The sequence below is a fragment of the Eumetopias jubatus genome, unplaced genomic scaffold (assembly GCF_037043125.1).
Source record: "Eumetopias jubatus isolate StellerSeaLion01/CBP00866 unplaced genomic scaffold, mEumJub1_p1.0 scaffold_9, whole genome shotgun sequence".
Taxonomy (NCBI): Eukaryota; Metazoa; Chordata; class Mammalia; order Carnivora; family Otariidae; genus Eumetopias; species Eumetopias jubatus.
This window is the reverse complement of record NW_028274815.1, coordinates 114,113,728-114,139,300: the sequence shown is the minus strand read 5'-3', so window position 1 is coordinate 114,139,300 and position 25,573 is coordinate 114,113,728. Positions and strand designations below refer to the sequence as shown.

General features: G+C 42.1%; 2 protein-coding genes across 6 annotated transcripts in view; one reads left to right on the top strand and one right to left on the bottom strand.

Moving 5' to 3' along the window:
• The window catches only part of TPX2 (TPX2 microtubule nucleation factor), a 58,877-nt gene extending 47,224 nt beyond the window's left edge, over positions 1-11,653 (bottom strand). For 2 of the 3 annotated variants that reach the window (XM_028118937.2, XM_028118939.2), the window contains exon 1: positions 11,584-11,653. The gene's annotated coding sequence lies outside the window, so the exon portion shown is untranslated. The other variant, XM_028118938.2, reaches the window with a different exon arrangement.
• Positions 11,654-24,098: 12,445 nt separating this feature from the next.
• The window catches only part of BCL2L1 (BCL2 like 1), a 50,617-nt gene continuing 49,142 nt past the window's right edge, over positions 24,099-25,573 (top strand). Inside the window, exons 1-2 of one of the 3 annotated variants that reach the window (XM_088026740.1) lie at positions 24,099-24,574; positions 24,864-25,557. In XM_088026740.1, the coding sequence (XP_087882866.1) occupies positions 24,994-25,557 (564 nt within the window). In that variant the 5' untranslated portion in view covers positions 24,099-24,574; positions 24,864-24,993. The remainder of the gene's footprint in view (positions 24,575-24,863; positions 25,558-25,573) is intronic. The other 2 variants (XM_028118704.2, XM_028118698.2) reach the window with 2 other exon arrangements.

The window sequence follows — 25,573 nt, the reverse complement described above, 5'->3', positions numbered from 1 at the left end:
TACAAACTAACTAGGGGCCTTAAGATGTGGGCTTGATGATATTGGAGCTCCCTTCTCACTAATACTCAAGAATAAGACACTTATGTCTCATACAAAGTAGATCTAGTCTCAGATACAAAGGAATTTAAAATCTGGATAGGAGCTAAGGTCCCAACACACCCAATAAATAAGATAGTATATAGTATTTAAATTACATCGTGCTGGGCGCCTGGGTGGCTCAGTTGGTTAAGTGACTGCCTTTGGCTCAGGTCATGATCCTGGAGTCCCTGGGTCAAGTCCCGCATCGGGCCCCCTGCTCGGCAGGGAGTCTGCTTCTCCCTCTGACCCTCCCCTCTCTCATGTGCTCTCTCACTCATTCTCTCTCTCTCAAATAAATAAAGAAAATCTTTAAAAAAGTAAAATAAAATAAAAAATAAATTATATCATGCTAAGCAAAGTAAGTCAATCAGAGAAAGACAATTATCATATGATCTCACTGATATGTGGAATTTAACAAACAAAACAGAGGATCATAGGAGAAGAGAGGAAAAAATAAAACAAGACGAAACCAGAGAGGGAGACAAACCATAGGAATCAAACTGAGGGTTTCTGGAGGGGAGGGGGATGAAAGGATGGGGTAACTGCGTGATGGACATTAAGGGGGGGCATGTGACGTAATGAGCACTGGGTATTATATAAGACTGATGAATCACAGGCCTGTAACTCTGAAACCAATAATACATTATATGTTAATTGAATTTAAATAAAAAAATGTTTAAAAAATAAAAATAAATAAAAAAATAAACTTTCATTCAACTTTTTAAAAATATTCAAATTACACTGTATAAACTAGAGGTATAAAGAGAATTAGAAATTAATATGGCTTAAGTTATGATTAAATATTTTTCATTGAACATCATCTAAATAATAGGAAGTACCCACTATTATAATGAAAGTCACCACCTTGATCACCACCTTCCAGGCTTGGAGTAGCCATGGACAGTTCTGGCCAAAGAGAACAAAGCAGGAATCTGCTGAGGGATTCACAGGAAAACTTACTCTCCTGATACAACCACAACCTTGTTCCTGCCGTCTCCCTTCACCTTTCTTCTTGCAAATGCAATGGCTAGAGATATAGCTGCTATCATGCACACAAGTGGTTGGCCAAGAAAATAACATTTGCCCTGACATTGCTGAGATACTGACCATTGATCAAATATCAGCAACCACCTACCTCCAGACAATAATACTCTTTTTGTATAAGTCATTATAGTCACATTTTCTGTCACTTAGAGACCAAAACAATCCCAACATAGAAGTCCAGAATTCTAGACCTGTCTGTCTCTGTCATTTACTAGATGTAGATGACAACAGGCAAGTCACTCTACCTTTCTGCCTACCTACTTCCCATAAACAAATGAGAAAGCATTTCAAGTGCTATAAAATACACTACTGTAAGATATTATCACTGCCTTTTAACCTACTGATACCTCTCCTCTCCTTGACCACATTTGTATTCAAAGGACCCTCACTGAAAGATTCCCCAGTGACTGACAGTGATTAAAATTCCCCTGCTGCAAGGAATAAGTTTTCCTGTTCTTGTGAACAAACATGCTGGAAGACATGGGAAAATCTTGGATTCCCATGATCTTAATGCCTAACCCAGGTCACTGGGAACACTTCCCAGGAATGTAATGAAAAAGTTGGGGGAGGGAAAAGGCAGGAATGTAATATGCAACAACCCCACTTAGCTTCCTAAAAATCATGATTTCCACCACAGCATGCTACTGAAAACCACCTGGAAAGTATTCAAATTTAACCCTCACACTCTTTTTTTTTTAATTATGGAGCTACATGGCTACCCTCTTTGGAGGGCAACTGCATCTTTCTTTTTGATTGATTTTGCCAAATGTAAAAATACTATAGTATTGTTCATAAAAGCCAAAAAACTAAGAACAAAATTCCACCAATAGAAGACTGGTTGAATAAATTATGACACAATCATATAATAAAATATTAAGTAACTTTAATATTAGGTAACTTTGCATATGTGATGATATGTACATAATGAGCTCCAAGAGCTATTAAGAAAAGTAAAATATAAAAGTACATACTCCCATTCATGTTAAAAAGAAGCAAAGGGGTAATATATACTCATATATACCTTGGTACACACATAAGACTATTGTGGAAGGAGACATAAAACTGTTAACGGTATTTGGGTCTGGGAAGAGAGCTAGTTCTGGGTCAGGTGAAGACTTTCCACTATATGGGGACACCTGGGTGGCTCAGTCAGTTAAGCAGCTGCCTTCGGCCCGGGTCATGATCCCAGGGCCCTGGGATCAAGTCCCACATCGGGCTCCTTGCTCAGCAGGGAGCCTGCTTCTCCCTCTCTTTCCCTCTGCTTGTGCTCTCTCGGTCAAATAAATAAAAAATCTTAAAAATTTAAAAAAAAAAAGACTTTCCACTATATGAACTTTCATACTCTTTGAATATGTTTTATAAACACACACATTTTCAGTTTAAAGAACTAGTTAAGCAGTATTTATTTTCCCCTACATTGGTGTTTACAGCCCATAAGTCACTGGGCTTTCTGGAATTTTTTATTTATTATGTACTCTTGGTAATCCAGCAATAATTGCTAAACCTCTTGATTTTGGAAATAAGGTTTCCCATTTACGTGGTCTATAAATTGGCTACTAACTGCACTTATCCATATGTTATCCATCCTTTCTTTTTTTAATGTTTCTGTATAAAAACAAAATGCTCCTGGGTATTGACTTAATAAAAGTATATAAACTTGAAAAAAGTTATAATAATAGCTATTAATTATTGAGTACTTATGACATGCCAGACATTGTTGACAGTATTTTACATGTATTAACTCACTAAATCTTCCAATAATCCTATGAAGTAAGCGCTGTTATTATCTTCATTTTACAGATGAGGAAACTGAGGCAAGGAGAGATTTTTTTTTTTTTTACTACTTGTTCATGGCCACACAGCTAAGAGGTAGCACAGTCAGCATTTGAACTCACATAGGCCCTAAAGGGTGTGTCCTTATCTACTACCTCTCATATTTACTTAACTTTTTTCTTTAGGTAATCTCCATGCCCAATATGTGGCTCGAATTCACAACCCCAAGATCAGGAGCCATGTGCTCTACCAACTGAGCCAGCCAGGCCCCCTTGTGCGTGTGTGCGTGCATGTGTGTGTGTGTGTGTGTATTTTTATGCATTTGTTTGTTTTTATTTATTTACTCTCATATTTATTTAAAAGATAGATATTTATGTAATTAATATGAAATGTCAAGGAACAAGGGATAAAACCATTTGTAGATAATAACTTCCAAATACTGTTTACTACAGGCCAAGTACTTGACCAGGCACTTGACATAAATCATCTCATTTAAATTTCATTAACAATATACAAGGTAGATATACATCCTCATCACCATTTTACAAATAAGGAAACAGGCTCAGAGTAATTAAGCTACTCCAAGATGACCAACTTTGTATGTAACAGCGTTGAGTTTTAAGACCAGGTCTGTGAGATTCCAAAATCTAGAGTCGCTATAATGTACAGGTTTTTCCTATAACATTACTTTAAAGACGAGGTAGGTAACCAAATCATACTAATCTGTCAGACAAATGCAAAAATCAACTCTGCTTTACATAAAACTAAGCATCCCTGACAAACTGCTCATAAAAGAATACTGGTAAATTAAGAATCCTATTCTAAATACACTGGGAAAGTTCTGAGCTGAATCATCCCATAAAGTAAAACACCACTCCTTAATTTCTCTTTTTCTTAGTTTGTACTCTTGCATATAAAGTTTTTGCTCTACGTAGGATGGAAGTTAGTCTGAACCTCTCAGTGGATATTCTAGAGTAAAAGACAAAGAAGACGGTATTTAAACAATCAGAAGGAGGGATATCTTCTGAGGTCTAAGAGTGCATTTGATTGATGGGGGTCAAAAGGCAAGGGACTCAAAACTAAATATACCTTATCTTTATTTAGGTGAAAAATGTAAAACCAAAATACTATTTTTCTAACATGACCTCTTTTTTAAAAAGCTTCTTTTAAGCTATCTTTTGGTCCAGTATGACCAACTCAGGAGACCACCCCCACAAACCCCCTAAAAAGGGAACAAGTAAATGAAATATATATCCACTGAGAAGTCGGACTCTCTTCAATAAAAGGTGATAGCACAAGTACATGAATAAAACCAAAAGTAACTACTGGGTTATGCTGGTTTCACCGTGCTGCTTCTCCCACAAAGAATAAAATGAAGATGGGCGCCTTGGTGGCTCAGTTGGTTAAGCGACTGCCTTCGGCTCAGGTCATGATCCAGGAGTCCCTGGATCGAGTCCTGCATTGGGCTCCCTGCTTGGCAGAGAGTCTGCTTCTCCCTCTGACTCTCCCCCCTCTCGTGTGCTCTCTCTCTCTCTCATTCTCTGTCTCAAATAAATAAATAAATAAATAAAATCTTAAAAAAAAAAAAAGAATAAAATGAAGATGTGAAACCTTCAAAAATTAAAAAGCACAAGGCCGGGCGCCTGGGTGGCTCAGTTGGTTGAGCGACTGCCTTCGGCTCAGGTCATGATCCTGGAGTCCCTGGATCAAGTCCCACATTGGGCTCCCTGCTCGGCGGGGAGTCTGCTTCTCCCTCTGACCCTCCCCCCTCTCATGTGTTCTCTCTCTCTTTCTCTCTCTCTCAAATAAATAAATAAAATCTTAAAAAAAAAAAAAAGCACAAGGCCTAGTGGGAAATGGAACAGACTAGGGCCTGGGCCAACTGTTTAAATGAGAGCACCCCAGGCATGATGGGAACTGGATGCCTTCCTGCACCCCTTAATCAAGATTGAATTTCTGTCAACAGGTCTCACTGAAAAAAAAAAAAAAAGAAAGAAAAAAGGCACATGCGTCAACCACATTCCCCTGAACAAATCAGACTGCCAAGCAAGAGAACCAGCTTCACATTTCAAAACTATCTGAATCTACCACAGCTCTAGACTCCTGCAAAACTAGGAACATTCTGAGTGAAGAAATAGCTCTTTCAGACCAATAATCCTACAACAGAACTGAGGAAAAAGCCTCTCCCATATTATGAACTACTTAGGTTCCTTTTAAAACTGCCTATTAAGAGCCATCATCATATCATACAGCTCATTTTTGTTTCCAGCAAACAAAGACTAAAAGGATGCATATAATCTCTTTCCTTAAGAAACTCGTATTTGAGTGGAGAATACAGACGACTGTGATAGAGGGTGATCCTTGCTACAACAGGGGAAAAACCAAGGCCACTGTGGAAGTACAGAGAAGGGGACCAGGAGGGTCAGAGAAAGGTACCTGGTAGAAGTGATGCCTAAAAGATACAGACAGTGGTAAGCATAGCATAACCTATAGAGATGATGAATCACTATATTGGAAACTGAAACTAATGTAGCATTGTGTGTCAACTATACTCAAGTCAAAAATTTAAAAAAAAAAAAAAAAAAGAGGGGCGCCTGGGTGGCCTAGTCGTTAAGCATCTGCCTTCAGCTCAGGTCATGATCCCAGAGTCCTGGGATCCAGCCCCACATCAGGCTCCCTGCTCCGCGGAAAGCCTGCTTCTCCCTCTCCCACTCCCCCTGCTTGTGTTCCTTCTCTCACTGTGTCTCTGTCAAATAAATTAATTAATTAAAAAAAGAAAAAAGATATGCACAAGAACAACAACAACAAAAGCTAAGGATGAATACTGACTTTTTCTAAAGGAAGAGATAAATGAAAAGGGGAAACAAATGTGGGAAAAGCACTTAATTGAGGAAGACTGCAAAAGAAGCAATGTAACTTGTTTCCACATTCATTTGAAATTAACCTCCATCATGCCCTGTCCCTCTTCACTCTCAAACCAAAAATAACTAGACTTGACAACCTCTATAAATCAAAAGGTGCAGGTTCAGAGGAGGTGGGGGAAAACTGCAAAAGGGTGCATTCTAAGCAAGGTTGAAATAGTAGACTAGCAGCTCCTAAGCAAAACAAAGACTTTGGTGTGACAGATGCTCTGAAGCACTTCACTATCCACCTTGTGAGCTGCATTGTACCTATTTCTATTGGAAGAAAAATCATGAGTTAACTGATAATATAATAAACAGAGTAAGAGTAAGTCAAGATTAGAAGTGTATTAGTTAAATGGTCCCATCCCAAATGGTGCCATTTCCCCAGGCACACACTCTCCTACTTTCACAAGGGATAAGAGATCCTGTTACCGTACCACAAGTTAAATAGAGTTGAGTTATTTTCATCTTACCCAGGGAAAAAACACCTACATTTTTTTTTTTACATAAGGGATTAGCACGAGTCAGTAAATGGCAACATAATCCAGCATGCAATTTTAACTGTTAATCAAAGTCACAAACTAAGTCTAAAGGAAGTTAATGGACTTTGTGTTTCCACATTTATGTTTGCTAACTTCTACATTGAAATTGGATCTGTTTACAGAAACAGATCCGCGAAGCTTCCAAAATTGGGTCAATTTAAAATCCAATGACAATCCCTCACTGTCCAAGCACTCACAAGTCAGCACAGGACACATGGACACTTGTTGTAATTCATCACTGTCTAGAAACCTCAAGCACATATATTTTTTATCATCTCTCTCCCAAACTCGTGAGTTATGGATTACGAACTCAGTTCTGCTTTATTTAATTTATCCATACAACTCTATAAACAACTGCTCTTATACAACTAATAAGACCTGGATAAAAATCAATGATGCCATTTACCTTCAAACCAAATAATGACACAGATCTTTGTAGAACACTAAAAGGAAATCTTTGTAGAATATCAGGAAATCTTTGTAGAATATCAAAATGTTCTGCTGTTTCAGTAGTAACAAGCTGAAAGAGTTTGTAAGGGTTGACAGTGGGGCAGCAGGAGGTTACATTCCTAGTGAAATCTCAATCACTCAGTCTTGTAAAGATTTATATCGTTCAAAAGGTATCCTTCTTGGGATGTAGATACACAGATACCCAAGAACCTCAAAGAGTGATTACCTATGAGATGCCAGGAAGTGAGGTAGATAGTGACAGGGTTGAAAGAAGATTTTTAACTATGAAACTTTTTATACTATTTGATTTTTGTACCATGTGAATGAATGTATCACATTTTTTTTTTAAAGATTTTATCCATTTGAGAGAGAGAATGAGATAAAGAGAGAGAGCATGAGACAGGGGAGGGTCAGAGGGAGAAGCAGACTCCCTGCTGAGCAGGGAGCCCGACGCGGGACTCGATCCCGGGACTCCAGGATCATGACCTGAGCCAAAGGCAGTCGCCCAACCAACTGAGCCACCCAGGTGCCCTCACATATTTTTAAAATATAAATTTGTACCTGTGTGAATATACACTATTAAGTGGGTATGTAAATCAGCATAATTTTCCTATGAAGCAATTTGGTGTTACATACCCAAGCTTTAAAAATATGAACTTTTGACCAATGATTTTACTGCATAAAAAACTATGGCAGAACCATATAATGGAACACCACATAGCCATTAAAATTATGTTGTAGCGGGATGCCTAGGTGGGTCAGTCAGTTATCCCAGGGTCTTGGGATAGAGTCCCGCATCAGGCTCCTTGCTCAGCAGGGAGTCTGCTTCTACCTCTGCCTGCTGCTCCCCCTGCTTGTGCACGTGCTCTCGCTCTCTCTCTCTGACAAATAAAATCTTTTAAATAATAAATAAAAGTTGTAGCAAATTTTAATGACATGAAAAAATGTTCATAACCTAATTATTAAGTTGAAAAAAATAATGAAAATTTTTAGTGTAGGACTTTTATTTTTAAGATTTTATTTTATTTATTTGACAGAGAGATACAGTGAAAGAGGGAACACAAGCAAGGGGAGAGGGAGAGGGAGAGGGAGAAGCAGGCTTCCCACTGAGCAGGGAGCCTGATGTGGGGCTCGATCCCAGGACCCCGGGATCATGACCTGAGCCAAAGGCAGATGCTTAATAACTGAGCCACCCAGGCGCCCAGTGTATGAATTTTTAAAACCAAATATGGGCACAGAAAAATTTGGAAAGAAATCTATCAAAATATTAGCAATACTTTATCTGAGAGGTAGGATAGTGAGTGATAGCTTTCTTTTGCTTTTCTGTATTAAATAAATTTTCTTCCAAAATGTTACTTTTGAAGATACATGAAACACTTTTGATGGTAATATATTAATGTTCCTCTTATTCCTTTTTAATGTAACTGACTGTGGACATAGCCTTACATGTGGTTTAATCTATCAGTCCACCTGCCTACAGGCTTGATTCAGAGTTGCGATATACTTTTTCACCTCTCTTCTGAAATGTTGAAGTCTAGCAAATACTTCTTATCAAGAACCTATTAGAAAGAGAAAGGTGATATAACAGGTTCATGTTCTCTGTAGTAAAAATGGTAAACAGAGAACAGGAAAGGGCTACAAAACAGCAAGGATACCCACTCTCAAAACCAAAGAGTGCTTCTGGGAGCTAAGATCTAAATAGCATAAATCTACCCAAATGCCAAACTTAACTGTTGTTTCAGCTTAAGTTTCTTGATTATACATATGCTGTCTCATGGTGTCTTTAATATTATACACTCCCGTTTTAAAACTACCTTTCCAAAATCTGCAATTTAGGAACACTGACACCAAGGGGTGATAGGCTACACTTCTATTCAAACATCAGGACAAATAGTAGGCACACTTATAATATGAAAAAAAGGTACCTTGAACCATTGATCTCTAGGTCTCTGTCTCAAATACAGACCTATTCATAGAATTGTTTGGGCTGTTCAGTCTCCCAGTGGTCATTCTATTTCCTAACTCTACTCATTGCAAAGAAAATTCAGTTTGCCAAAGGGCATTTAGATCTCTTCTTTCTTCCTTCCTTCCCCAGCAATTCAAAAAAGAATTAGGGAAGAGACCCAGGAAAGGCTGAAGGAAAAAAATATGTAGGAGATATAGAAAAACTTCAGAACATCTCCTGGCACCTAAACAAAAAATGAAGGACTTTCCTACATAATTCTGTCTCCTGGAGAAGCTTAATTGCAAATGTAGGGTAAGTTAACTTTATTAAGCTTCGAATACACAGACTTAAGCATAAGCCTGGCCAAAACAACCCTATTTTATTAAAAGTTTTAAAGTTTTTTTTTTTTTTAAGATTTTATTCATTTATTTGACAGAGATAGCGAGACAGCACAAGTAGGGGGAGCGGCACAGGGAGAGGGAGAAGCAGGCTCCCTGCTGAGCAAGGAGCCCGATGATGCAGGGCTCAATCCCAGAACCCTGGGATCACGACCTGAGTCAAAGGCACTTAACCAAATGAGCCACCCAGGCACCCCAAAACCAAAAGTTTAAACAAATTTACCAACCTAGTTGAATACATCCAGTTTTTTTTTTTAAAGATTTTATTTTATTTATTTGAGAGAGAGAGAGAGCACAAGAGGGGTTAGGGTCAGAGGGAGGAGCAGACTCCCCGCTGAGCAGGGAGCCCGATGTGGGACTTGATCCCGGGACTCCGGGATCATGACCTGAGCCGAAGGCAGTCGCCTAACCAACTGAGCCACCCAGGCACCCTACATCCAGTTTTTCATACCTGAAATTTTGTAGTCAATTTAGATAATGCCCTCCTGCCTATCCAGTTCAGCAGATAGTAAGTGGGCAATTTCTGTGCACCAAGACTGTTCTAGTTCTTGTCTAACCAAACTCTGCTTTTTTTTTTTTTTAAGATTTTATCCATTTATTCATGAGACAGAGGGAGAGAGAGAGAGAGAAGCAGAGGGAGAAGCAGGCTCCCAAGGAGCAGGGAGCCTGATGTGGGACTCGATCCCAGGACCCCGGGATCATGACCTGAGCCGAAGGCAGACGCCCAACCATCCAAGCCACGCAGGCGCCCAAACTCTGCTTATCAAGAGCCAGTTTGTGTCCCATCTGCTTCACAAAGACATCCTTGCCTGTCTTAAGCCTCATTTATCTCCCTCACCTCTACATTGCCAGGGCACCTACAATACATAACACTGTCATATCTTGTTCAGATTGTCACTTTTTTTTTTTTTAAAGATTTTATTTATTTATTTGAGAGAGAGATAGAGAGCACGAGAGGAAAGAGGGTCAGAGGGAGAAGCAGACTCCCTGCCGAGCAAGGAGCCCGATGCGGGACTCGATCCCGGGACTCCAGGATCATGACCTGAGCCGAAGGCAGTCGCTTAACCAACTGAGCCACCCAGGCGCCCCTTGATTGTCACTTGTCAATCTGAATCAGTCTTTTGTCCTCAAGCATACCAGAAAACCCATGAGAACATCATACATCTGAATATCCATAGTATCTAACACCAATCTGAGTGCACAGCACACCCTCAAGTCAATTAATTAGCTAAGTGAGCTGGGAGCCACAAAAATTTTTATCCTGAGACTGGTAACTTAATACTGAGCTACCACACCCAACAGTGCTACTCCAAAAAACCAAGGGCGATATAGGGGTGGCTTGACAGCGTATGTATGATACACTGAGGACACAACACAATATCCTTATTATAGCAGTAAATAGTTCAAATTCTGACATCCGATGAGTGAGACAAATACAAAGAAAGGCCATAGGGTGTCAAGACAAGGTAAAGCTGAATGAACCTAGGAGTACATAAAGGATGACCTCAGAGCAAAATCAGCAGAGCACTCAATGCCGCCTCGTCCTAAGCAGGGCTGATTGGGCAAACCCTTGGTACTTAACTAGGAGAAGAAAACTGTACATGAGACAAAGAAACCATACATCAAGAAAAAGGGGGCAAAACAATCCTACCATATTATAGTCTGGTTCACACTTTTCCTTTCTTCTTCAATCTATAAATGTTCTAGGACAGAAAATTAGAAAGGCAATAATACCTAGATAATCGTTACAAAGGGGGTGGGCTAAGCAGATACGGATAAACAGGATGAATTTTAAATCCCAAACAGAAAAACAACTCCAACTGGAATTAAAGTCCCGCAATTATGTTCTCACACCATCTCTATTACCTTTCTATCCCACACAATACTTTGTAAATCTAGTTGTCTGTGACCACATCTGTTTTCCTCCACCAAAGCCACACTTCTTGAGGGCGGGGCTACTGTTTCACCCATTTCTTGAAATTTAGATTGTGAGCCTCAGTTTCCTCCTCTATAAAGTGGGACGAGGAATAGCACCTGCTTCATTGGCTTCGTGCGATAATTAAGTGAGAAAACGCACGCAGAGTGCTTAGTCCAGTGAAAGCTTATCTCATCTGTGCGTGGTAACAATGGTAGTTACCGTTATTAGCTTACAGCCTCCAGCAACCCCTACTTCCCCCTATTTCCCACGGCCTCTACCTCCAGATGCAGCCCGCTAGTCTCGGTCGGGACACACTTCACTGGAAAATCCTGTCACCAAGAGAAGGGTGGTCCCATACCCGGCTCCTTCTCCGCCTGGCCAGGGCGGCGCCCACACAATACGACCGCCTCAGACGCCAGTGTCAAGAGGCTCCTGGAGGCGCTACGGGCTTGGGGGCGACCTCCAGCCGTTCAAAAATCAGGGAAAAGGCAGGCCGCGCCCCAGCTGCTCCCCGTTTCTCCCCAAGGCTCACCTCGCCTCAGCTCTGACAACCGAGCGCCCGGAAGATCAGCCGCGGGACTTCATTCAGTACCGTTGAAAATTTGAACCCAGGCTCTCTAGTCGAATGCACCAATCAGAGTGCGGGAACCGGCAATCCTTAGCCTCCGGATTGGCCCAGAGGATCCAAGGACGCCGGAAGTCAGGATGAGGAACAAGCAAACAACCGACCCGGAAGGCTCCTGGGAAATGTAGTCTCATGCAACTGCGTGAGCCCTTTGGAACAACTCTAATAAGGAAGTTACTACAAAGCCCAGAATGCTCGACTCCAAATTATTCGGGAGAGGTGGTACCAACTGAAGAAATAAGGAGTCGCTTCAGGTAATAGAACGGCGCGCACCTGGACCTCCCCAAAACTTTCACGAAAGAAAATTTTTTATTATTCTTCCTATAGTGGTGCATGGTGCTTTGAATGTTCATAGGAATTCGAGTTTTAATACAATCCCCTGTATACAACATGGACTCGCCCTCAGCTATTCTCCCAACCGTGAAGGAGTTTCTCCAAGTCTTTATTGAGCCCATGCCCTGATATTACTGGCTTAAAGCGGCGATTTATGATTGGTTGGTCCTTCCCTTTCAATTCCGTTTACGTCCCTTGCTTTATCATCCTCGTATTTTAGAAAAGAAAACAAAGGCTCAGAGAAGTTGAGTGAATTGTCTAAGATAAATAAGTAGAGGAGGTGGAATTTGAGTTAAGGACGTCTGGTCCTGCCCATCATCAATAATCAGTCAGAAAATAATAGCAGCTACAAGGGGGGAAAGATCACTGTAAAAAAAACTACAGCGTTTAAGAAAATAAGCCTAAGACCTTTATCTGAAAATTAAAAACTGTAAAACAGTTAAATAACTATAAAAATAAGTAAAGGAGATTATATACTTTATTAGTGGATGGGGAGATCCAATACTGTAAAGCTGTTAATTTTCCATATGAAGAGTTCAAGGCAATTCCAATGAAATTCGCAATAGGTTTTGTCTTTGAACTTGCCAGGTTGATTCTAAAATTTATCTAGAAGAGGAAAGCACAAGATGTGGCATCTGAATTTTGAAAAATAATGGGGAAGGAGGGTGACTGCCATACCAGCTCTCATGAACATTAACATATTTTTAAATTATCATAATTTTTATTTATTTATTTATTTTTTATTTATTTATTCATGAGAGTCAGAGAGAGAGAGGCAGAGGCAGAGGGAGAGGCAGGCTCCCCGCCTAGCAGGGAGCCCGACGCGGGACTCAATCCCAGGACCCTGGGATCATGACCTGAGCCGAAGGCAGACGCTTAACCATCTGAGCCACCCAGGCGCCCAAATTATCGTAATTTTTAAAGTATAGTTAATTGTATACATAAAAAAAGTCTATGAATCAGTAAGAAAAGGACAAAAACTCAATAGGAAAAAAATGGGGGAAATGGGCAGTTCTTAGAAGAAACAAATTGGCCATTAAAGATAATGCAAATGGGGACTCCCCTCTACTTGCTAGATGGGATGCTGCCCAATTCAGGAATCACTTAATAAAACCAATTAGATATTCAAATTAAAAAAAAAAGACATGCAAAGGTAGTTGGCCTCAACTAGCAACACTGAAATTTAAATTAGATTTAAATTTAAACAAGAAGGTACCATTTTCACCTATCATATTGTTTAAAAATTAAAAGTTCAATGGTATCAAGGATTTGCAAGGTAGGGAATGAATGGGTTTGGCTGCTTTAGAGGGCAAGTTAGCAACATCTGTTAAAATGTCAAACATGTATGCCCTGTGACCTAGGACTGCTATTTCTAGGTTTAGTTCCAAAAGGCACACTCATCTACTTTCACATAGAGGCACAGAGAGGCACAGTCACCACAGCATAAACTGAGCACCTACCATGTGTCAGTCACTGTACTAAATGTGGGGGTAGAATCATGAAAAGACAGACAAAATCTCTGTCCTTGGGAACCTGGCATTCTACCGGAGAAGACAGACTCTAAACAAGGTAAATAAATATAGTGTATTAGGAGGTGGTAAATGCAAAGCCATTTGCTCTCCAGGCCCCGAGGGGTGGATGGCAATGAGAGGAGGAAGGCAGGGGCTGGACAGAGACAAAGGAAGGGCAGGGTCTGACTATACTGTGGCCACCCACTTTCAGCAGACACATCACCCAACCACTAGGGACCTGCAGGGCCACAGAGGAGCCAGACCCGGGTGGGGGTGGAGGTAAAGATAGAGAGCAGGGGCATCAGAGCCGTGCCGTGTCCAGGGCCTACTAGGCAGAAGGTGCCCAGTGGGTGAGCGAGTGAATGAGGCAGTGCCTGCAGGCCAGGATGTGTGCAGGAACTTCCCAAGTTGTTCCAAGGGGTAAGCCTGACCCAAGGGATTCATCTCCTATCATTCCTTCTGCATTGATTACATTCTAGGCTGAGTCTCAAGTTCCCATTCTTCATGAATGGATGACTGCGCGGTCTGAAATCACCAAAGCAGCCTTTTAGAGCTGAAAGGAAGCACAGACACATCTCGTCCACTCTACCTACAATTTCAGCCATCACTGTTTTGGCCTTATCCATGGGAAGGGGGTTTGTAATTTTAAGTAGAGTAGTTCAGGGACGTTTGGAAAAAGACCACCAGAAGGTGAAGAGTGAGCCATATAGATAGCTGAAGGAAGAGTGTTCCAGGCAGCGGGAGCCACAAGTGTAAAGGTAGGAGCATAGCAGGCATGTTTTAGAAATAGCTAGCAAGTCAGTGGCTGAATCAACTGGACAAGGAGGAGAATGTCAGGAGATATTCTGGCAGACCAACTGACCCATAGTGAGGACTTTGATTTTTACTCTGAATGAGGTAGGAGGCCTGGGAGGGTTTTGAGCATTGATTAGCTCTCTGCTTTTAATGGGATAATTCTGGCTGCTGTGCTGGAAACAGAGGGAAGGAGAACAGGAATGGAAAAAGGGAAATCAATTAGTAGGCTGTTGCATTGTAGTTGTGAGAAATTGGAAACCACCTAAATGTCCATAAGTAGGAGGGTATTTTAATAAACTGTCTATAGAATGGAATACTAAGCATCAGTTCAGTTCAAAAAAGTTCAACTGATCTGGACTGATAGGGCAGTATTTTTGAGACACGGTTTTGGTTAGAAAACAAGCTGCTGATTGATATAAATTCATTATGAAACCATTATGTTTTGTTAAATTTAACTTAATTTATTTTAGGTAAACTCTATCCCCATTGTGAAGCTCGAACTTATAACCCCGAGAGCAAGAGTTGCATGCTCCACAGACTGAGACAGCCAGGCACTCCCGAAACCATTATGTTTTTTAAAAATATGCAAAACAACACTCCACTTTTCTTGTGGGTGTGTATAAATAGTGTCAGCTAGCACTTATCTGGCACTTACCGTATACCAAGCATGGTTTGAAGTGCTTTACATATAATAACCTATTTTATCCTAATACTAACTCTGTGAGGTCATGTCATCATTTCCACTTAATAGATTTAGGAAATTATGGCTCAGAGAGGGTAGACAACTTTTCAAAGGTCACACAGTTTGTATGTGACAGGGCCAGAATTTGAACACAGGAAGTCCAGCTCCAGAGACCAAACCCTTAACCACTGCCCTACATTGCCTCTCCTAAACAGAGATATATATATATATGACAGAAGGTATGGAAAATTTACAACAAACTGACAAGTGTGGGAACTTCAGAGGGGAGGAACTAAACTGGATTGTGGACAGAAAGGACAGATAATGTGAGTTTTATCTTGGTTTTAGAAAAGAATGTAGCCATGTAGTTTTGTGTGATTTGAATTTATTGTTTTTTATAGTGGAAATCTGGTAGGGGAGAGAAATCTGCAAAGGAGAGAAGAGAAGGAGCCAGTGGATCAGAAAGTTATTCAGGCTCTTCAAACTCTTATTTTTTTTAAGCAAGAGAGAAAGAAAGAACCAACTTCTACCCTTGCTGCTTCCATATCTGCTCCTTCACTCTGTGTCTGTCAGTCCCTCCGCCATCTAAACTAGTGGCCACCAGGCCAAAAATCTGTACTTGCCTTCCAGCTCTGTGGAGGCCTCCTACTTCATGGAGAATGGACACCAGCCACCCATTGGCTCTGGGTGGCAACTAATTCTCAGACACCTCCAGGCAGGGTGGCTGCAATCACCCAAGAACACCCCCCTGGAGAAGGTTGCAAGTGTGAGCCATTGGTGACAGCCATCAAAAGGATCCCTGGAGAAGGGAGCACCACTCTGTCTTCCATAGTTCCCATCCAGCCAAGCAAAGGGAAATCTGCAGGTGTTTCCTGGTCTCTTTCTTCACAGCTGATGTGGAGTTCTTTTGGGGGAAGGATTACAGAGACCTTAGCAACCTGATTAAGAATGAAAGACCATAGGAAACAACCTGAATGTCCACCAACTGATGAATGCATCCATAAAAGGTGGTAAATCCATGCAATGGAATAGTATATTTTAGTAAAGTGAATTAAGTACTGATACATACTATAACATAAATGAACCTGAAACATTATACAAATAAAAGAAGCCAGACTGGAAGTGACAAATATTGTATAATTCCATTTATAAGAAATTTCTGGAAGAGGCAAATCCATAGAGACAGAAAGTAGATTAATTTTTGCTAGGGCCTGGGTGGGGGGAGGGAGAGTGAGTGATGATGCAGGGGTTTCTTTTAAGCTCATGTAAAATCAGTGCTAGCCAGGCCCAAGTGGGGCCTTTGTCTTTTGGGAGTAGGAAAGAGAATCTCTTGAAATCCCATCCTCTGCATTTGCAGTGGGCACTGGCTTGGTACATCAGCAAGGTACTTTAATATTTGAGATCTTTTATATTAAAATATGTTTTAAAATTACAAAAATAATACATGCCTATGACAGAATGGAGGGTATATGTTAGGTGCTGTACATTCATGACTTTACTTATCTTTGCAACACCTTTGCCAGGTAGGTGCAATTATTTCCAATTTCCAGATGGAAAAAACTGAGGCTCTAGAGAGGTGACATGAACTGCCCAAGATCACATAGCAGAGTTAAGATTTGCAGCCAGGTCCATTTGGGTTCATAAACATATATGAAGTAAAAAGTGAAAAAGCCCTGTACCTCCTGCCACACCCCATTGCCAATCCCTCTCCCTCGGTTAAAAAAAATTAGTGTTAAAAGATGATTATGTATCTTTCAGAGATTTTTGCATAAAAATACAAACCCTCATATATCTATATTCATACATGTACACATTTAGGTATTTTTATATTTTTATATATGTGTTTATATATTTTTAATTTCTCACTTTAAAAGTAATACTTTCTTATTTATAATACTTAGAAAATATAGGAAATAATAAAGAAGAAACAAAAAATAACTATTACATAGACTTTAGAAGAAGCACCATCTCCACTATTAGCATTTTAGTATATTTCCTTCCAGTCTTTTTAAAATGTATTAGATATTCAGTAGATACAAATATAAATATATGTATGTAAAACGTATGGTTGTATAAAGAATGAGGCAACAGGGCACCTGGGTGGCTCAGTCGTTAAGCGTCTGCCTTTGGCTCAGGTCATGATCCCAGGGTCCTGGGATCGAGCTCTGCATTGGGCTCCCTGCTCTGCAGGAAGCCTGCTTCTCCCTCTTCTACTCCCCCTGCTTGTGTTCCCTCTCTCGCTGTGTCTCTCTCTGTCAAATAAATAAATAAAATCTTTAAAAAGGAAGAAAGAGAGGGGCGCCTGGGTGGCTCAGTTGGTTAAGCGACTGCCTTCGGCTCAGGTCATGATCCTGGAGTCCCGGGATCAAGTCCCGCATCCGGCTCCCTGCTCAGCAGGGAGTCTGCTTCTCCCTCTGACCCTCTTCCCTCTTGTGTTGTCTCTCATTCTCTCTCTCTCAAATAAATAAAATCTTTAAAAAAAAAGTAAGAAAGAGAGAAAGAAAGAAAGAAAAAGAAAGAAAGAAAGAGAGGCAAATTCTATATACATATGTACAATTCAATTTAATAAGAACATTTCCATTATCTTTCAAACTCTCAATTTTATTTGTTTCCCCAATTCATCCTGAACCCACCCCTGTTAATGTGCAATAGCTATCTTGAATTTTGTTTTTTTTAAAGATTTTATTTATTTCTTTATAATTTTACCACATAGATATATATCCCTGTATTGGTTATCTATTGCTACAAAACAGATTATCCCCAAACTTAGCTTAAAATTACAAATATATATTATTTTATACAGTTTCTGAGGGTCAGAGATTCAGTGGTTAATAACAGTGGTTCTGGCTCTGGGTCACAGATAAGGTTGTAGTCAAGCTGTTGGCTATAATTATCTGGAGGCTTGGCTGGGGCAGGGGGATCTTCACATGACTATTGGCAGGAGGTTTCATTTAGTTCCTCACCACACATGGGCCTCTCTGTAGGGCTGCTCATAACATGGCAGGTGGCTACCCCCAGAATGATTGATGAGAGAAAGAGATAACCTAGTCTTGAAAGTGACATACCATCATCCCTGCCATTTGCCATCAATAACATAGAACAACTCTGGTATATTGTGGGAGGGGACCATACAAGGGTGTGAATACCAAGAGGGAGGGATCTTTGGGGGCCATCTTGGATGCGGCTGGCTACCACAAACTCTACACAGTATGTAGATTAGTTTTTCCTGTTTTCACACTACATATAAATGGAATCATACTTCACTGTTCTCTTACAATTTTTTTATGCAACATGTTTCTAAGATTCTTTTATGTTGTGTGTAACTAAATCCACTTATTTTCTCACTGTATCATATTACTAAGTATAAATATACTACTATTTGTTTAAATGTTTTGCTATAATGGACCTATGAGTAGTTTCCAAATTTTTGCTATTACAAGTAGTGCTGCTATTGGGACGCCTGGGTGGCTCAATGGGTTAAGTATCTGTCTGTAGTTCAGGTCATGATCCCGGGGTCCTGGGATTGAGTCCTGCATCAGGCTGGATTGAGTCCTGCATCAGGCTCCTTGCTCAGGAGGGAGCCTGCTTCTCCTTCTCCCTCTGCTCCGCCTGCTTGTGCTCTCTCTGACAAAAAAAAAAAAAAAAAAAATCTTAAAAAAAAAAACAAGTAGTGCTGCTATAAACATTTTTTTTAAGTTTATTTAAGTTTACTTATTTTTTTTTTTAGTAGTAATCTCTACACACCCAATGTCGGGCTAGACCTCACCACCCCGAGATCATGAGTTGCATGCTCCTCTAGCTGAGTCAGCTAGGCACCCCTGCTGCTATAAACATTCTTATACCTGCACATGTGCAAGAGTTATTTTAGAGCATGTATCAAAGAATAGAATTGCTGGGTCATAGGTTGTGGGCATCATCAATTCTACTAGGTAACAATACATTTTTTTTCCAAAGTTATTCCATATTCTTGAACCACACTTGATTTTATCAGATTTTCCCATTTTTCCCAGTCTGGTGGGTGTGAAATGGCATCTCACTGAGGTTTTAGTTTTCATTTTCCTTGATAACTAGTGAGGTTGAGCATCTTTTCAGATTTATTGACCACTCTGTTTCTGTTTTCTCTGTGGCATCTATGCAAGGATTTTCTCCACTTTTGTTTTGTCTTTATCATATTGATTTATAGCCTTTTTCCTATGCATGGTATTTAGAGTGTCACACAACTAATTTTGTATACTTTTATTTTCACTTAACATTACACCACAAGCATTTCCTCATCATCTAAATCTCAGCAAACATGTTTTTAAAACAATGTTTTCTGGGGTGCCTGGGTGGCTCAGTCGGTTAAGTATCTGCCTTTGGCTCAGGTTGTGATCCCAGGGTCCTAGTTTCAAGCCCCATGTTGGGCTCCCTGCTCAGTAGGAAGCCTGCTTCTCCCTCTCCATATCCCCTACTTGTGCTCTCTCTCTCTCTCAAATAGATAAATACCATCTTTAAAAAAAAATTTTTAAAACAGTGTTTTCCAAATAAAACAAAATAGTCACGTTAGATAACACAGAAAAGTATAAAAAGGAAAAGAAAATTACCCATAATTTGCGTACCCAGCAATAACTACCTTTTTGCATTCTGGCAGAATTCCTTCTACTATATTTTGTGTGTAATGTACATTTTTTATAAATCATAATCCTCAGTATAGTTTTGCAATTTATTTTTTAAGTGTTATGCTTTGAGCATTTTCCCACTTCATTAAATATTACTCAATTACAATTTTAATGTGGAAATTTAACCCATGTAAACCATCACCTTATTTATTGACCTTCTTAATTTTTAATTTTCTTTCCTGTGTTATAAATAACCTTGCACAGACATCTCTGTAGATAAATCTTTGGATGCATTTCACTTAAATTCAATTCCAATCAAAGATCATTTCTCAATGATCTTTCCAGACCTGTGTTTAAGGCTTTTGGTAAATATTGCAAAATTCCCTTCCCAAAAGACCCTATCCATCTCTCCAAAATATAAATTTCTTCATGTCCTTTCCCTTCAAAAAGCCTGGCTGGTTCTTCTGGTGTGTATGCAGTGTCCTGCACATGCAGATGCACATTTATGTTCAGTCTCTGCTACCACCACTGCCCTCTAAGCCATCCCAATTTATTTCTAGATCACACCATGGACACTCACGTTAGATCTCCATGCCTTTGCTGAGGCAGCGCCCTCCACCTAAAATGCCCCTTACCTCCTTTCTCTTCCAGGCAAAATCCTATTCTTTTAAGGACCAGTTCAATAAAGCCCATGTCTCTGGGCAGGGCTGATCTGCCCTCTGCTGGGCCCCCAAAGCACATCATAGACTTCCATAATGATAATTTTCACGTTGAAATAATTGTGACACTGGAGGTTTCACAGATTCACACAAATCAGATCACATCCTGCCTCAGTTCAAAACTCGTCCATGGGGGGCATCTGGGTGGCTCAGTTGGTTAAGCCTCTGCCTTCGACTCAGGTCATGATCCTAGGGTCCTGGGATGGAGTCCCACATCAGGCTTCCTGCTCAGCGGGGAGCCTGCTTCTCCCTCTCCCTCTGCCACTCCCCCTGCTTGTGCTCTCTCTCTCTCTCTGTCAAATAAATAAATAAAATCTTAAAAAACAAAACAAAACTCTTCCGTGGAACATAATAGAAAGTTCAGAAATTGGCCCCAATACACTTGGGAATGAAGATTATGATAATAGAGACATTTCAAACGAGTTGGGAAAAAATGAAATTATTGGGATAACTAGGTGATTGATTATTTGGAAAAAAATTGTGGATTCCTGCCTCACACCGAAGTGACTTTATGATGGCACAAGATTGAAATGTAAAATATGAAGCCATGTAAAAACTAGAAGAAAGTAGAGAATTTGTTTTCTAATATTGAATTGGAGGTTTTCCTAAGAATGACATAGAACCTGGAAACCACAAAGGAAAAGACTGATAAATTGAGATACATACAAAATAAAAGTTTGTCCATGGTAATAAATAATAAACTGGAAAAATCTTTACATCTTAGGTGTAGAAAAAAAGGATAAAAATTCCTATAAATCAACAAGGAAAAGCTCAATGGAAAGACCAACTGAAAAAAGGGCAAATGAAGTGAACAGAGAATTCACCAGAACTCCCCCCAAAAAAGGCTCATAAATATGAAAAATTGCTCAACTTCTCTCTTAATAAAAAGAAATGAGGGGTGCCTGGGTGGCTCAGTTGTTAAGTGTCTGCCTTCCCCGCTAGGGTCATGATCCCAGGGTCCTGCTTGGCAGGAAGCCTGCTTCTCCCTCTCCCACTCCCCCTGCTTGCGTTCCCTCTCTCGCTCTCTCTGTCAAATAAATAAATACAATCTTTAATAAAAAAAAGAAATGAAAAATAAAAGTGCCTGTTGGTTTTTATCTTTCTGATTGGCAAGGAAAGTAAGGTTTGATAACACACTGCAGTTCAGGATGTAAGGAAAGAGGCACTCTCTTATTGATGGGAGGGCAAACTGGTACAACCTATGGAGAGTACTTTGCCAATATCCATTAAAACAAAACAAAAACAAGTTCATATACTCATTTACTGATATTCCACTTCCAGGAATTTACCTAACAGATAAACTCCCATGTATGCAAAATAACAAATGGACAAGTTCTAGCACTATTTGTAATAGGAAAGGAATGGAAACTAAGTGTTCACAAATAGATTAGGCAAGTAAATTATGGCTTGTCTTTATAAAGCTGTGTATTAATTTAAAAAACTGAGGCAGATCGAAAATGTGGAGCTCAGTCATAAGAGCAAGATGTAGAAGTGTTTATAGCAAGCTATCATTTGTGTAAAAAAATCTGTACAAGTAATTTGCCTGTGACTACAGTGACCATCTCTGAAAGACCTCAGACGAAAATGATGATCGCTGTGGGGGGACCCGTGGATTGGAAAGAAGGGGTGGGAAAAGGACTTAACTTTTCCATTCTATGCTCTTTGCATATTTTTAATATTCGGTGTTCCTGTACACCTATTTTTAATCAATTAAATTAACATAAAACACCTTTCAATGTTTAGGATCAAGTCTAACTCACTTCCATGGTCAACTTTCCAACCTCCTCCCATGCCACATTTCCTCTCCCTCACTACCTTCCAGTCAACTTGCTTCTCCTTCAGTTTCTGGAACATTCCAAGATCTTCCTGCCTCAGGACATTCTGCACAAGCTGTTCCGTCTTCCCAAGCTGCTGTTCTCTAGGTTCTTACCATGGGTCAGCATTTTCTTATATTTCTTTTTTTTTTTTTAGATTTTATTTATTTATTTGACAGAGAGAGACACAGCAAGAGAAGAAACACAAGCAGGGGAAGCGGGAGAGGGCGAAGCAGGCTTCCCGCTAAGCAGGGAACGCGACGCAGGGCTCCATCCCAGGACCCTGGGATCATGACCTGAACTGAAGGCAGATGCTTAACGACTGAGCCACCCAGGTGCCCCAGCATTTTCTTGCATTTCAAGTCTTGCGTTCTGTGTCACCTCTTCAAAGAGGCCATCCCTGGCCACCCTACATAAACAATTTGTTGAATAAATGCCTCTCACTCGCTGAGCAGGCAGGGCAGGGTTTACATCCCTGACCAGCCAGTCTAAATAAGTACCTCCCTTCACTCTCTCTATAACAATACCCTGATTCACTTCTTTCATAGCACTAGTCACTATTTGAAATTACCTTGTTTGTGTATTTTCTTAGTTGTTTACTGTCTCTCTCCAGCTCAGGGGTTTGTCTCCATGAAAGCAGGGGCCATGTCTTGTCTTGTTTCTATCTTCAGCAACCCAAATAATAAACATTTGTTGAATAAATTTATGCAACACATACTACACACCATACACTGTGCTACAGATTTTATAAATAACAACTCTTCCAATTCTCACAATAACTCAATGAGGGAGATTGGTTTTTTACCTATTTTACAGTTAAGGAAATTGAGGCACGGAGCGGTTGAAGAACTTGCCAACTAACAGAGTTGGAATCCAAGACACAAGGTTCTTAGCTACAACACGACGCTTTTTAGATATATAACCTCGCAGATGGATGAAACTGACTAAACGAACGAACTCATGGAAATATGAATATAAACGTTGATTTTTTGTGTGTCTCCAGATTCCCCAGATCTGCCGCAAGGGGGCGCCCTCTCCCAGGTCTTGACGCCAGTCCTTAAGGCGCGCACTCCCTTTGCGTCTCGGGCTCGCGCGCGCTGCCGCGGCACCGGAAGTGACTGAGCTTGCAAGTTCCCCCGGTCTCTTCAGGGGAAACTGAGGCCGGCTCGTTCGGAAGAGACAGCGCGAGTCGTCAGCCAGGTAGGCCGGCCCGGGTCCGCGGCGCGGAACTTGGCCACGAAGAGCCCTCGCGTCTGGAAACGACCTGGCCGATGAAGGGGGGATGTGGCCCCCCATGGCTCGCGGGGCTCGCAGGTGAGAGCGCCGCCTCCCCTGTGCGTGGCAGGCGCTGCGCCCAATGGGAGCCCTCGCCGTCCCGCTTCTGTGCTGACTGGGCTCGCTGATTGGTTACGCCGGGGCGGGCCGCCAGGGGCGAGACCCCTCCTCCCTGAAAGGACTAGGGGGCGCCCCTGAGGGAGAGCTGTTGCCTGGCAACGGGGCGGTGGCCTGGCGGGTACCCGGCCTAGCGCGCGGGAGAAGCCGCCAGGCCGCAGCCCACCCGCCCCGGGCTCGGGAGAGGTGCAGCCCCCGGCCCTTAAGCCCTCCCGGGGGCGCCAGGAAGCCGCCTTGGGCCTGTCCTCAGGAAAACGTGGTCTCAGCTGTTGTGGTGGGGGGAGGCTCGAGCAGGCCTCAGTCCCTCTCCCTGACCCGAGGAGAGGCCCAGCGCCTCACCCTCACCCCGTCTTTGTGCAGGGCGCCGGCGGCCATTGTGTCCGTGCGGGGAATGGAGGACCCGGCAATCCCCCTCCACCGCCGCCACGTCCAGGGCCTTTGGGGAATTAGAAAATCAGCGGTGTTTCTGGGGGGTCCCCGGCCGTCAGCCTCCCGGAAAGGCCCGGGGATGGCCTTTCCGAAGTCAGACCGCAGATCCGAGGCAGTTTTCCCCTCCCTCTGTCCCTTCTCGAAACCTTGAGCCCCATTGAGAAGTCCCTGCAGGGTTTCGGAAGCCTTACCCTGAGCTGGTACTTAAATAGAAACAACAACAACAACAACAACAACAAAAACCCCTAAACCCCACACCAGCCACCTCCGGGAGAGTTCTCCTGGCTCCCAGTAGGAGGCGGAGAGCCAAGGGGCGTGCAAGAGCGAGGGGGCTGGGCTCCCGGGTGGCAGGAGGCCGCTGCCGAGTGGCCGCCCTCGATCCGGGCGATGGAGGAGGAAGCAAGCGAGGGGGCCGGTTCCTGAGCTTCGTAATTCCTGTGTCGCCTTCTGGGCTCCCAGCCTGCCGGGTCGCATGATCCCTCCAGCCGGAGCTCCTTTTTTTGCCAGCCGCCGTGAGGCCGGCTGAGTTGCCGGCATCCCGGCTGCCACCTCTTCTCCCGACCTATGTTACAAAAGATCTTCCGGGGGTTGCACCTGCCTGCGGTTGCCTGAGACGGATTTGAATGTAGGTGGTGTGGGGGTGGGGGGCAGACTGCTCGTGGGGGTGACTTTCTGAAGGAAGGCATTTCGGAGAAAAGGGGGTGGCTGGGGTAAAAAAAAAAAAAAAAAAAAAAGCCGGTGTGGTGATTCAGAAAGAGCCCACGGGTGCTTTCAATTTGACTTCATTGAAGTCTTTTGGAAGCTAGACCCAGACCTTCCTAAGAGCCACAAAGAAACCAGTTCTGGTACCTCGAAGGGGAATGGGATATTGTAGGGTAAATGGCATGCATATTAATTTTTTTTTTTTCCTGAAGCTCTTTCTCTCCCATCAGAACCCTATCTTGGCTTTGGATCTCAGAAGAGAACCCCTAAGCAGAGACCAGACTCAGTGAGTGAGCAGGTGTTTTGGACAATGGACTGGTCGAGCCCATCCCTATTATAAAGATGTCTCAGAGCAACCGGGAGCTGGTGGTTGACTTTCTCTCCTACAAGCTTTCCCAGAAAGGATACAGCTGGAGTCAGTTTAGTGATGTGGAAGAGAACAGAACTGAGGCCCCAGAAGGGACTGAATCAGAGATGGAGACCCCCAGTGCCATCAATGGCAACCCATCCTGGCACTTGGCGGACAGCCCTGCGGTGAATGGAGCCACTGGCCACAGCAGCAGCTTGGAAGCCCGGGAGGTGATCCCCATGGCAGCGGTGAAGCAAGCTCTGAGGGAGGCCGGCGATGAGTTTGAACTGAGGTACCGGCGGGCATTCAGCGATCTGACATCCCAGCTTCACATCACCCCAGGGACAGCATATCAGAGCTTTGAGCAGGTAGTGAACGAACTCTTCCGGGATGGGGTGAACTGGGGTCGCATTGTGGCCTTTTTCTCCTTCGGTGGGGCACTGTGCGTGGAGAGCGTAGACAAGGAGATGCAGGTATTGGTGAGTCGGATCGCGACTTGGATGGCCACTTACCTGAACGACCACCTAGAGCCTTGGATCCAGGAGAACGGCGGCTGGGTAAGGACCACGCCCC